The sequence below is a fragment of the Gouania willdenowi genome, chromosome 24 (assembly GCF_900634775.1).
Source record: "Gouania willdenowi chromosome 24, fGouWil2.1, whole genome shotgun sequence".
Classification (NCBI taxonomy): Eukaryota; Metazoa; Chordata; class Actinopteri; order Blenniiformes; family Gobiesocidae; genus Gouania; species Gouania willdenowi.
This window is the reverse complement of record NC_041066.1, coordinates 5,867,164-5,880,664: the sequence shown is the minus strand read 5'-3', so window position 1 is coordinate 5,880,664 and position 13,501 is coordinate 5,867,164. Positions and strand designations below refer to the sequence as shown.

Genomic DNA, 13,501 nt, shown 5'->3' with positions numbered 1-13,501 from the left:
CACTATCCTAGACCAAGACTTGCCTGAGACCAGAATGCACCGAGACCAAGACAAGACCAAGACCATAAACATATATATTTTCCAATTTAAAAAAATATATATAAATGAATAAAATTATGACAAGGTTCTAAAGTTAAATAACATTGTCTCTTTAATTTTAGTTTCTTTTAAATACATTTGACAGAGAAAAAAGGTCCTGCAAAAAATTAACTAAAATATTAAAGCTACTACTGCTACTGATAAATTCACAATTATTCTACATATTTGAAAACAAGATTATTGTGTCAGCTGAATGTATAGCAAGTGTTTAAAAGCATTTCTGCCAAGAAATAACATGACGAAACTAAATAAAACCCTGGAACAGTCATGTGACAAATCAATCAACAGTTCTTGTTGAGAAAGATTATTATTATTCTGGATACAGTGGAAACAGAAACTATAAAAAATAGTTATATTGTGAACCTGTTTATATTGTAGGGAAGATATTATATACAAATATGTAATTGGAGTCTAAAGCCACAAAAAAACACCACTTTAAAAAGACAATAGACTAATATAAGACCTCTTTACAGTTATTTGGGCGATGCGGCGATGATGCTCTGGTGACGACATCATCCAAGATGGCGGCAGCCCGGACTACAGCCGACACTATGTAACTATGGATATAATGGATATAATGAAAAGAGTGGCATAAACATCCGGACTTTCACACGGACACACACGGACTTATTAAACACACACTGACCTCGGTAAACGGAACAGGCTTCACCGACAGGCAGGCACTAGGACCCAGATGCGGAGTAAATGCGTCCCCGTAAATGGACTTGATATATATATAGCGCTTTATCACCACACTGAAGCTCATTCACCCAATCACTCTCACATTCACACACCAGTGGGACAGAACTGCCATGGAAGGCGCTAGTCGACCACTGGGAGCAACTTAGGGTTCAGGGGCCCAAGGACACTTCGACACATAGTCAGGTACTGGGATCGAACCCCCAACCTCTCGTTCAGAAGACGACCCACTACCACCTGTACCACGCCCACAGCCCTTACTGCATGTACAGGCTGTAATATCATCAGTTTATCATTTTACCAGTTGTTAGAGCTACTGTCTTTACCAGGGAGCAAATAATTATTCCTGGTGGTTGTTTTCCAGAGTTTTACTGAGCTTTTTACGGTGATTCGCTCCTATCTCGATTCCGCTCGCGGCCCAAACTGAAACCGTAGCCACACACGCACGCACACGCACACACACACACACACACACACACACACACACACACACACACACACACACACACACACACACACACACACGAGTGTGTCACACACGTCACACAGTCACATTAAGGAAGGTTGTGGTCATTATACGGGGTGGATTAAAGAATGAATAAAGGACTGTTTTATCCCGTTCTTCTCTATGTTATTATCACGTTATAAAAAAGTTTAAAAATAGCAGGTATTAGTGCTGGTCTCGAACGGTCTTGACGGAAAATCCCGAGTCCGAGACAAGACCGAGTCAAAATGCTTCAGAGTCCGAGACGAGACCGAGACCTTTAAAATTTGGTCTCGAGACCAAGACCGGTCTCGACTACTACAACACTAGTGACCAATGATCTCCTTCTAGCATCAGACAGAGGGATAATCTGTCTGTGTATCTTAGAGACCTGTTAGTGCCCTATCGTCTGGGCAGTTCACTCCCCTCTCAGTTTGCTGACCTTCTGGAAGTTCCTAACGTGTTTAGAAGTAGAACAGGAGGAAGAGCTTTCAGCTACCAGGCCCCTCGCCTTTGGAACCAGGTTCCAGTCTCAGTACGGGAAGCTGCTACTCTCTCCACCTTTTAGGCTAAACTCAAAACCTACTTTTATGCTGAAGCGTATACCGTATAATAGCATTAACTTAACGGCTAGAGTGGACAAGGGCTCATCCGTAAACGAGTGCATTTACAGACCTTGGAGTCGCTGTTAGCTTACCAATAAACGGATAGAGATTTGTCATTTCTATAAAAGTATTGACTAGGCCACTGGGAGTGAGGCCAAAGGCTTTACATTTTTAAAAATACACATATTTTTGACATTTCCTCAAAGGAAACTGAATAGTTTCAGTTCAAACATCAGAAGTATAAAATCACAGGATTTCAGTTGCGGTGACTGTAATGTGGGAGAAGTTTCTGATCAAAAAAGGACACACAGGAAAGATGAGACTCCTGCATAATAACTCAATTTATTATGCAGAACTCAAGGAAACATCAAAGCGATCAGCAGACACCTCTGAGGTAGACTGGCAGTTGACAGTCGAAACTTGTCAGGAGATCAAAGTCAATCAGGTCATTCTGAGCATGTGAATCATGCTCAGATTGACCTGAGACTTTCAACATGGCTGCTGCTTAGTTCAAAGGTGTGCAACGTCAGATTTGTTTGGACTGCAATGATACCGTTAATGAATTATTTCATAAAAATGTCTTAAATGCAGCTTTGCAGAACAACTCAATGTTGACAGGTAGTCATGGTATCTCAGGATAAGTTGAATGCTGCATAGAATCTACAGGAGTAAATACACAATGGGCTGTTAAAAATCCTAAATCCTAAAAAAAACCCCGTATATATTGACCAGCAGGTGTCCTCAGTGAGCAATATTTGTAACTAAGTTGAGTAATAATGTGTGTGTAATTTAGAATTAAATTTGCATTAGGGAATTGAGTATTTACAAGGTCAGATAAAATAGTATTTAAGTTTTATTCTGAATTAAAGAGGAATTAATGTTTCCATGAAAACCATCCATGAAAAAGCAGCTTAACCTTTAATTTTTATTATCCTTTAATGTTGCTGCTCTTAAGATGTTTATGCACCCATGTTTTATTATTCTATTATGATGTTGCACTTTTATTTTTACCACAACTCTGTACAGCACTTTGTGATTTTTTCTGCAAAAAGTGCTTTATAAATAAATTTCTTACTTACTCCCACTTTTCTATAGCCAGACATGCTTCCTATTGGCACTGCACAAGTAATATTCAAAAAGAAGACTTGCTGGAATTAAGCCACAGCAAGTCTAGTCCTGGAGGGCTCCTGTCCTGTATGTTTCAGATGCTGATTGTAATGAGTAGCTCATTATCAGACTTTATGTACCGCTGCTTGATGACACCATCATTAGATTCAGGTGTGTTGGAGCAGGGAGAACATCTCAAACATACAGGACAAGAGCTCTAAAGTGTGTTTAGGTTGATGTCACATCTGTATTCATATTTTTGTTTTTTACAGAAGAAGAACCTTGAGCTGGCTTTTAAAACAGGAGAGAGCATCGGGATCACAGCTACTCTGGTGAGAAGTTCAACCTGAAAATGATTTAACTGAATGGAAGATGGTTTACAGCAGGTGTTTCCTCCTCAGACACCAGAGATCATCCTGAGGGACGAAGGGCCCGACTGGCAGAGAGTACTGGGATACGTAGAAAGTATTTTCTGTCATTTTGAGATGTGAGGTCGTCCTTCATCATCATTCTTCCTCCACTGGCTTTGTTTTCCTGGTCAGAAGATGAAGAACTGAACTAAAGTTTACATGAGGAATGAGATCGACCGTAATTTAAAAAACCAGGGTTTTAAACATGACAATATTTGACTAAAGCTCAGCCATTTTTAACCTTTGGGCACATTTAGTTCACTTCCCTGCACAGCTGTGATAGTGGACAGACACATATCACTGATTCAGCACATTCTGCCTTTAAATGAAACCACTGAGCACTTTATAATTATTATCTTGGTGGATCACGTAGTTTCATCTTTCCTGAGTTTCCTTTTTGATCAGAAACGTCTCCCACACTACAGTCACCACTACTGTTTGCACCCAAAACAGAGAGGATACAGAAACCCTCTGATTTTATATGTCTGTGAGGTTTTAACTGAAACTATTCAGTTTCTTTTGAGGAAAAGTGAAAAATATTTGTGACTTCATTCATGAATTTTCAAAAATGTGTTTGACAATAAATAAAACTTGCTGAAATAATAAAGTATGTATTTAAAACAGTTGGATGTGTTCCTTATTACAACAAGAACATTTATTTGTCAATATACAAAAAACAGTTTAATAAAAATGAAACTATGTAACATAAATATTAAAACACAAAAAAAACTTTTGTACTATTTCTCTATTAAAAAAAGTTGAGTCTGTGCATCAGTTATGTTGTAACGTTAAATAAAAAAAGCAGTATAAGCAAATCAAATCGCTTTAAATAACATGGTCTCTGACTAATAGAACGTCTATGAAGCTGGAATGGTGCCCCCTATAGGGGGGGTGGAGAGGGGCGGCAGCAGGAGGGCCTTCAGCTTGGAGGACATGGCGGCGATTTCAGGATCCTGGGTCTCGTACATCTTCACCAATCTGGCAAATTTTAGGACACCTGAAAGTGAGAAACTGAAATGAGCTCAGCTGCATCGGCATAGAAACACAGAACCTGATCATATAGAAGCAATAAAGACAGGAAAACTAGCATAAACTTGGTTTAGTGTGTAAGGTTCTGATTGTATTCCTGGTGAGACCTGTTCTAAAACACAGGTTACCATTGCTCACTTCTTTGTGTGGATTTGGGGTCTTCATGTTTCTTTAAAATCCCAAACAGATCAGAGCTCAGTCGGGGTCAGACCATCTGTTTCCTAACAAAACTGCATGTTTGCTGTTGGTGGGAGACTTTTGCCTCATGGTATTCTACAAGAGAATATGAACAATTTTTTTAAGTGCCTGAGACCTGGGAATTTACCTTCAGCTTAAAGGCGCAGTCTGCAACTCTCATAAAAGTTACTTTTTGTCATATTTGCTAAAGCTGTCACTATGTGGTGCATGTGTTGTTCATGTGCGCGCAGCAGCCTCCGTTTGGGTGCTGTAAGTGACACTGTGTTGTTGCTGCTGCTGCTAGAATGGTGTGTGCACATAGCGAGAGAGAAGCGCTGGTAGTAATATGCTTTTAACAGTGCATGCTATATTACTGTGATGTTGCTGTCTGGCTAACGTTAGCTTGTTAGCTCCTCTGAGGGAGGGACTTTGGAAAGTTTGGAGGCATGGGAAAGAGAGCAGTGGGGAGGGAGGGGGAGAGAGGGATCCGATAGTTGCGGACGGCACCTTTAAGGGTGTTCATGCGTTTACATTGACCTCTCTGTTACATAATTTGTTTTTATAGGATTTTTTAAAGTAATTTGTCAGGGTCTTCTAATTTATTTAATTTTATTCTGTTGCAAAATATGCTAATGTTTAAACGAGTTATTTTGTACTTTTAAAATAATTCTTAATGGATTTATTAAGGTTATTTTTAAGGGTCTTATAATTTATATTTTATTCAATAGTAGAACATTTTTATGTTTAAGGTTAAAATATATGTAACCCATTAGTTAATAATAAACGATACATAATTACTTAATGTTGCTGACTGTTATCTGTTTGAGTAATATCACATGATGAGGAAATGTACTGTATGTGTAATCCGTGCTGATATCGGTGTTGCATCGGAAGTGGGAAAAGTCATTTTGGGACACCCCTACTTTAGACATTCTAAAGAGTATTGAGATGAGGAATGAAGGTCACCACAATGAAAACACATCTTCAGTTGAAGTAAAAATTTAAAAAAACTTATTAGACTTTTTTTTTTTTTTTTTTTCCTGAAAATGGTTTGTAAAAGAGTTTTTTATCCTTTGAGAAATTCAACTCTAAATCTAGTGACTACTAAGGAAAGTAGCCTTTTTTATTTTATTTTTTTTAAAGTACCGGTATGTAAATGAGTATTCATACAATAAAACACAGGCAAACATTATAAATCTAGAGTTTTTTTTGTTTTTTTCTGTACTTTTTATTTAAATTGTCTTGCACACTTCATAATAACCATCATCTAAATAATGCTAAATAGATAGTTAATGAACCTTTAATTAATAATCATGTACTGTTAAACAATGAAATGATAGTTAATAATGTTTTTTAATGATTTGTAATGCTATAATTGATGTTATATTAACAGTTTATTGATGCACACATTATAACATTTTTATACATTCATAAAGTAAATTAACTAAGGATTAGTAAACCTTGATGATGTTTATCAAACATCTATAAACATTACAGAGACAAGGACCAGATATATTTGTTAATAGTTTATAAATGTTTTATGAAGCATCTATTATCATTATTTGGACGTTACTATAAAGTTGGAACTGAAAATTATAATCCCTTACTAATGCTTTATAAAGCATCTATAAACATGTTTTAGATAGATAATTAATACTTTACTAATGTTAATAATTGGTTTATAAATGTCTACAATCACTATCTGGATGGTTATTGTAAAGTTGGAACAGATGTTTATAAAGTAATTGAACTCTAAATCTGGTGACTGCTGAGGAGAAGTTGCCTTTTTAGGTTCTAAAGGCCATAGGAACCTGTTGTTCTTGCTCTTCTTGGGTTTTTTCGGTTTTGCTGAACAAATAGATATTTTGGCGCAATAAAAAAAAATCATTATAGGCGCCAAAAATACGATGGAACCGCATGACCGGCAGGTTTGCCCGATTCATACGAACTTCGCCACATGTATTCTTGATCCCAAGATGAACAACTCCTTTGGACCCTACAACGCCGCTTGCGGCTTTAATTTATTTTTTATTTTTTAAAGTACTGGTATGTACATGCATTTTTTTAACACTAAATAAACATAAAATGACAGCTTTTCATGTCCTAAAACCTTTTAACGTTATTTTGCTCCAGTTTGCCTTAGTTTCACCCCTAATGTTAAAATTAGAAGTCTGCGCTGAGAGCTCACCCTCGCCCTCGTTGTTGAACCCATAGGCTTTGATGACTTCCTGTTGGATCTGAGTGGCCACAGGCAGCACCAGCTGGAGCATCTTGCCCATGTCGTTACAGGCGCTCTCCCGAGCCTCCTCCATCCGGGCGGCGTTCTCTGGCACAGAAAAGGCCTGGATCACCTCACTCAGAACCACTGTGGAGGCAACACACAAGGAATATTAATATTACCAAACTGCACACAATAAATGAAAGTCTGTTATCCTCACCTCTGGTCTGTTCCACAGTCAGGGTGGGCTGCTGTGCTGGAGCTGAGGCCATGTCTACAGGAAAGACAAAATCAATCAGAAAATTCAGAATCAGAAATTACAAAATCCTTCAAGTACAAAAAAAAAAAACAAAAAAAAAAAAAAAAAAAAAAAAAAAACCTTAAAGTACAAAACAGGACATTTGTGTGTGAATCTGAGGACATTTATTGTTGATCTGCAAGATGGAAAACTAGTGCCAAAAGTCATATGACAGCTTAAAGGCACACAGTGGACTGCTATGTATGAGAATATTTTTTTTGTAAACGTTTCATATGTAAAACATGCTGTATTTGTTCAATAGGTATGTTTCTTATTTGCAAAAGAAAATTAGTTTGTTGATGGTTTGTGTTTTCAAACCACACTGGGTTTGTTTTAGAAGTTGTGTGTGTTTGTGAGGTTTTTGCATGATTTTTAACTCCATTGTGATTTCAGTGTGAGACAACGACGAACTCTAGCTTCAACCAACACAGCTATCCTGCTTTCATATTATCTTTGATGACGCCACGACATTATTATTTTCACAAATCATCCATTTCAATATGGTGTCAATAGGCGTAAAGTATATAAAAACCCAGTGAATCACATCCATAATGTCTGGATGAATGAGTCACTTTGTTGCGGTTTAACTTCGCTCCTTTAATTATGTCATGTTTAAACAACATAACAGCCTAATGATCCCAAAAACGAACACCTAAAGCATGTACATTTAAAAATAAAAGGAAAAAACTCACCACAGATGGAGACAACCGTGCTGAAAAGAGAAACGTCCAACCGTCGCAAAAAAAGGTTCCTGATTTACGGCACCACGCTGTTTTACGGCAGTCACCGTAGCAGGTAAACACAGGACGTGTAATCCGAGGCAGAGGATCTGGATGCGGCCTCTGAGCAGGTTTTAGACGTTCATTGGAGACGCGGAAGGAGGCTGTGATTCATGGAGAAGAAGCTGTTAGAGTTCCGAGCCAAACGACGGGCGGAAAAAGCTGCTAATACGAGTCAAAGCGAGGCTTCAACGCCGCTGGAACAGACCACAGCGCAGACAGCGGAGACGACAGAGGCTACAGATGACCGAGATCTGCCGAACAGAGCCGGAAATAGCCGAGAGGCAGCTCCCGCTGACGTAAGCAAACAGACACTCTGACAGCATTCAGTAAAATCAGGGATATATTTTAAAATCACTCAAAATACACTAAACTAAATGCTTATACAAAAATACACTAAAATGACATATTACAGAAAAATACACCAAACAACAACAAAAATATGGAAATGACTCAAAATACACGAAACTCAATACACTAAAATGACAACAGAAATGCACAAAACTACACTAAAAAACAAGCTAAAATACACAAAATTACTCCAGAATCACACTACAATGGCAACAAAAAACAATAATTATACAAAAAATTCACAAAAAGACAACAGAAAGATAAAAGAAATACACATAATGATGACTAAAAAAAACATACATTACCGAAAAATACAACAAAAATATGAAAATGGCTCAAAATACACAAAACTAAATATTTATACTAAAAGTACATAAAACTAAATATTTATACTAAAAGTACATAAAACTAAATATTTATAATAAAAATACATAAAACTAAATATTTATAATAAAAATACATAAAACTAAATATTTACACATAAAATACACAAAATGACTCCTGAATCACACTACAATGGCAACAAAACGATAATTATACAAAAATGCACAAAAACACAACAGAAAGATACAAAAATACACATGGCCCCAAAAAACATAACAGTACAAAAAAAATTTAAATAAAAAAAAAAAACAGCAAACATTTATGCACAAAAAGACAACAGAAAGATACATAAATACACATGACTCCAAACAACATATGTTACAGAAAAATACACCAAAAAAAGTGATGATGAAGTCATGCACATGTCCCATAGAATTAAACCAGGAAAATTAGACCCGCAAATATACCCCCTATGCTCCCACATGAATGTATACTTCCGACGGGCACTGTACTAGTTACTAAAATTTAGTAAAAATTACCTGACAACACAACAGGGACATTTGTCTTATCAAGACGTTTTAAAACAAGTAAATACATGTTTTAATCTATATTAAATTCTAGGTTGCAGAGAAGATTTAGACTTTTTAAATTCAAGATATTTACCGACTTTACTTTAGCTTTTCGTGTATATACCATCTTTCACTTTTTGTTGTCGTAACCCGCTTTTAGACTCTAGAAAACTGTATTTATCTGGTTTTAGTACAGATTTTATGTGTCTAACTCAGGGGTCACCAACCTTTTTGAAACCAAGAGCTACTTCTTGGGTACTGATTAATGCGAAGGGCTACCAGTTTGATACACACTTAAATAATAATTAGGGAGATTTTCAAAAGGGCGGGGGGGGGGGGGGGGGGGGTGTAGTTTGCCTTTTAAAGAGAAAATGAAATAATTCAATTTCACAGTGTTCTTTTATTTGAAAAACACATATAAAGTAAAGAACAAATTCCACAGTACCCGTGCAAATGGTAAATGGTGGTAGTAGTAGAATAAATAAAATAAATAACATAAAATTAAACAAAAAAGGCATACATTGCATAAATTATCCATCAATCTATGCAATGTATGCTTGAAATAAAAATAATCAACAAAAGGAAAATTAAACATAGCCTATACAACAACGGCTATAACCATAACAGAAACACTTCCCTACACACGGTTGGATTTGATTTTCTCCCGATTTCCTCACTGACATTGTCCGGGCGGACCATCCTTCACTGAGCGTCGTTTCCGGCCGGACAATAATAACGATTACACCTCTTCTTATGCGGTGTAATCGTTATTATTATTACAACAATATTATTATTACAATAATATAATTACACCGCATAAGAAGAGGAAGAAGAGTCTTCTTCCTCTTCTTATGAGGTGTAATCGTTATTATTGTCCAGCTGGAAACGACGCTCAGTGAAGGATGGTCCGCCCGGACAATGTCGGGCAGAAATCAGGAGAAAATCGGGAGGGTTGGCAAGTATGTATTAAACACAAAAAACACTTTACATTTTAAGTGTTTATATATATGTATTGTCATTTCTAAGTTACATGTAAGTGTGATTTAAACAAGAATAGCTAAATAAATAAATCTATATATATAAAAGCTCACTGGTAAGTGCTGCTATTTGAGCTATTTTTAGAACAGGCCAGCGGGCGACTCATCTGGTCCTTACGGGCGACCTGGTGCCCGCGGGCACCGCGTTGGTGACCCCTGGTCTAACTTGTCCATGATGCATTGCAGTCGTCTTCCACTATCAGCCACTTAACTTATTTATTTTATTTAGCATATTTATTTATTTTTAGCTTGTGTGAAGTAAGGGATGTTATGCCTTATTGTTTGTCTGTTTATGTATTGTGCATTTTAAGTTTTTTTTCTTTTCTTTTTTCTGTGATGTTGAGTTCTATTAATTGTTGTCACTGTTTGTTGAAGGAACCAATATATTGTTTACTGGAATACTGCACTATAATGGTGTCACTGGTAAGAAAGACCCTATTTTTTGTTTACAGAAAGCACTATTAGAGATACTTATTCATTTACGTTGATATGTTGACACTTACTTACAGAAATGTTGCACTAAAATAGTGTCACTGTTCATAGGACACTTTTTCAATTGATCGTCTTTCAGAGATATAAAATAAAAATTATATTTTTCACTTAATCTTTTTTTTATTATGTCATAGATTATTGTAGATTGATTTCTGACCAATATATTGATAATCGCAATATCCTCATATCGTGAGATTATTGCGTATCGTATTGTATCATGAGGTACCCAGAGGTTCCCACCCCTAATGAATAGTTTCCAACAAGTAAAGATTAATTGATGGATAAATGTTATCGAAATTATTATGCAGCTAATGAAACTATTAGGGATGTCCAACTATAGACTGGGCCTCATCATAGCACCTGATTTAGTGAAAATTACAGGTATATCAAAGAATACCAAGTAAAATATATATGTAAGTCGACATTTACATCTATGAATGATGATAAACAAGATCGAACATTCCTTTAATTTAAATGCATAAATAATTTGTTGTTCAAACTGGGCTAAATGTGTCCCTGAACAATGGCTCAGCCAATCAGATTCTCTTCATGGCATTAAAGGATTCCTGTAGTAAATCAATGTGTTTAATGTGTTACTAATAAACAAAATATGTGCACCTTTTTATAATAATAAAAAAAACACGTTAAAAGGACAGCTGCTTAGCGCCGAGAGCTAACAGAAAAACTACATTTCCCACAATGTAAAAAGACCTGTTATGCCTCTACCTCCCACAATGCACCATTTCTATGAAGCAACAGGCCAAGCCGATGAACGAAAGTGCGTCTCATTCTGTCCAAAATAGCAGCTCTCCATAGTTTATGCCCAAAGTTATGAAATAATTCTAAAAAGTCATTTTAATGTGTTTTTTATAAAAAAAAAAAAGGTGCACATATTTTGTTTATTGGTAAGACTGTACATTAATACATTAAACTAGAGCTGCAACTAACGATTATTTTCATAATGAATTCATCCACGAATCAAATTTGGTTTTAAAACACAGTTTATCTATAAAGCACATTTAAACCCTGCTTAAGCTGATTAAACTGAAATAAAAGTGTCTCTCATGCACAAACGCTCACGCAAACAAGTGGTATACAAACACTGGTAGTGCACAAACAACCGTGGTGTGCACACACACAAACACCCGTAGTGCGCGCACCCAAACACTCGTGGTGCACAAACACCCGTAGTGCGCGTGCACACAAACACCCGTAGTGCGCGTGCACACAAACACCCGTAGTGCACGTGCACACAAACACTTGTGGTGTGTGCACACACAAAGCTAAGCAGGTGAACAAACGGCTCTGTGTCACGGTCAGTGACACACAGTAAATCACACGACGCAAAGAATCATTAATGAAATTAATTGCCAACACTTTTATTAGTCGATTTTTATCGATTAGTTGTTGCAGCTATTTTTTGTTATTAATATTTTCACTACAGGTACCCTTTCATCATCTTCATGTCTCTTGCTTTCTGTCCTGTGTAGGAGGGCAGAGACTGGTTCTTGGACAGCTCACTGGGACGATGGCTGGCCTCCAAACGGTTGGTCCTCTCCAACGTGATGTTGCTCAAAGTGCTGCTATGGTTGGTTCTGCTGGGACTATTCGCTGAGCTGGAGTTCGGCCTGCCTTTCTTTGTCATCTCCCTTTTCTACTGGCTCTACGAGGGACTCCGCAGCCCAGCCCCTCGCGAGCCTGGAGAACTGAGCGCTTATTCAGTATTTAACCCCGACTGTCAGCCTCTGTTGGGCTCACTGACTGCAGAGCAGCTGGAGGGGGAGATGGGCTACAGACCTCTGGCAAACAGATGAAATGTTTACAGAGTATTTATGGAAAATATATATATATATATGTAAAGTAAACAGTGTAGACATGGTGGTAAATTAATCAAGGGAAATATTGGATTCTCCAAACAAGTGCCTTTGCAATGAATCAATATAGTATTTAAATGGTTTGTTCATGTAAGTACATATTGAGGTTGAGTTTCTTCTGTATGTATTTAGATGTGTATAAAACCTTTGTTTGGGTCATGTTGAAAAAGTCCCTCCAGTGTAGAAAGTCTGGAAATGATGGAACTAGAGCTTGCTTTAATAAGTAACACATTTACAGCTGCAAAATGCAAGTGTTTCTTTATTTTCATAAGCGCTGATGCAACACTGGTTGTACTGGTTGTGCTCACATGGGATTTAACTGGTTAGTATGAGAGCTCTGACCTGAAAGCTGGATTTTCCTGTTTCTGAGAAGAATAAAGGTGTTAAACGCAAAAGTCAACATGACACTATCAAGTCTACTACAATAGTGCTTGTGTATTTTTATTTATTTTAAAAAAGACAGACACTATAACATAAATGTATTATTTTTTTCTTTTTTTTCCAAAGAAATAAACTTGATCTGTATGAGAACTTTAGACACACTAACACTGGTATAAAAATAAGTGATTTTAGTCATGTAAAACTTCTACAGATTTCGACAACTCAAATCATTTTAGAATAGAATACACCTTTATTTATTCACATCGCAGCAACTCAATATAAGAGCAGAGTAAGAACAAAAATAAATAGTAACATAGGATAATAGAGCAATATGTAAGACACACATAAATTAGAAAAAAACAACAGCAGCAGAAATAAAACGTGCAAATGCCAATTGAGGAATTTGGTTGTTGTCAGTGTGGTTATAGTTATTCTGAATGGAGTAAACTGAAAATAGTAAGAAATAAGATTACTAAAGACTTAATCATATTAAAATATACATTATATTTATAGCAGGAGACTTAATACCACGACTAAATTATAACTTTCTGTCAAATGAACGCTGCTT

The 13,501-nt window shown here is 36.6% G+C and overlaps 2 protein-coding genes and 1 long non-coding RNA gene across 3 annotated transcripts; 2 read left to right on the top strand and 1 right to left on the bottom strand.

Annotated features, from left to right (window-relative positions):
• The first annotated feature begins 468 nt into the window (after window positions 1–468).
• Window positions 469–4,027, top strand: LOC114458137 (uncharacterized). The gene is made up of 3 exons (XR_003672987.1): window positions 469–652; window positions 3,267–3,326; window positions 3,396–4,027. It is a non-coding gene; the product is annotated as an uncharacterized LOC114458137 (long non-coding RNA).
• A 17-nt stretch (window positions 4,028–4,044) lies between these two features.
• Window positions 4,045–8,008, bottom strand: grcc10 (gene rich cluster, C10 gene). The gene is made up of 4 exons (XM_028440437.1): window positions 7,819–8,008; window positions 7,049–7,102; window positions 6,799–6,975; window positions 4,045–4,401 (listed from the first exon to the last, which is right to left on the bottom strand). The coding sequence occupies exons 2-4, from the start codon at window positions 7,098–7,100 to the stop codon at window positions 4,262–4,264; spliced, it is 369 nt and encodes a 122-aa protein (XP_028296238.1). The 5' UTR covers window positions 7,101–7,102; window positions 7,819–8,008; the 3' UTR covers window positions 4,045–4,261.
• saysd1 (SAYSVFN motif domain containing 1) lies at window positions 7,892–13,098 on the top strand. Its single transcript, XM_028440436.1, has 2 exons — window positions 7,892–8,204; window positions 12,169–13,098. The coding sequence occupies exons 1-2, from the start codon at window positions 8,019–8,021 to the stop codon at window positions 12,490–12,492; spliced, it is 510 nt and encodes a 169-aa protein (XP_028296237.1). The 5' UTR covers window positions 7,892–8,018; the 3' UTR covers window positions 12,493–13,098.
• Window positions 13,099–13,501: the final 403 nt, after the last annotated feature.

Coding starts and splice junctions, on each gene's coding strand:
- grcc10 (XM_028440437.1), bottom strand. CDS start 7,100: ATGGCCTCAGCTCCAGCACAGCAGCCCACCCTGACTGTGGAACAGACC. Junction 6,976..7,048: donor GACTGTGGAACAGACCAGAG/GTGAGGATAACA, acceptor TTGCCTCCACAG/TGGTTCTGAGTGAGGTGATC. Junction 4,402..6,798: donor GTTCAACAACGAGGGCGAGG/GTGAGCTCTCAG, acceptor TCTCACTTTCAG/GTGTCCTAAAATTTGCCAGA.
- saysd1 (XM_028440436.1), top strand. CDS start 8,019: ATGGAGAAGAAGCTGTTAGAGTTCCGAGCCAAACGACGGGCGGAAAAA. Junction 8,205..12,168: donor GAGAGGCAGCTCCCGCTGAC/GTAAGCAAACAG, acceptor TGTCCTGTGTAG/GAGGGCAGAGACTGGTTCTT.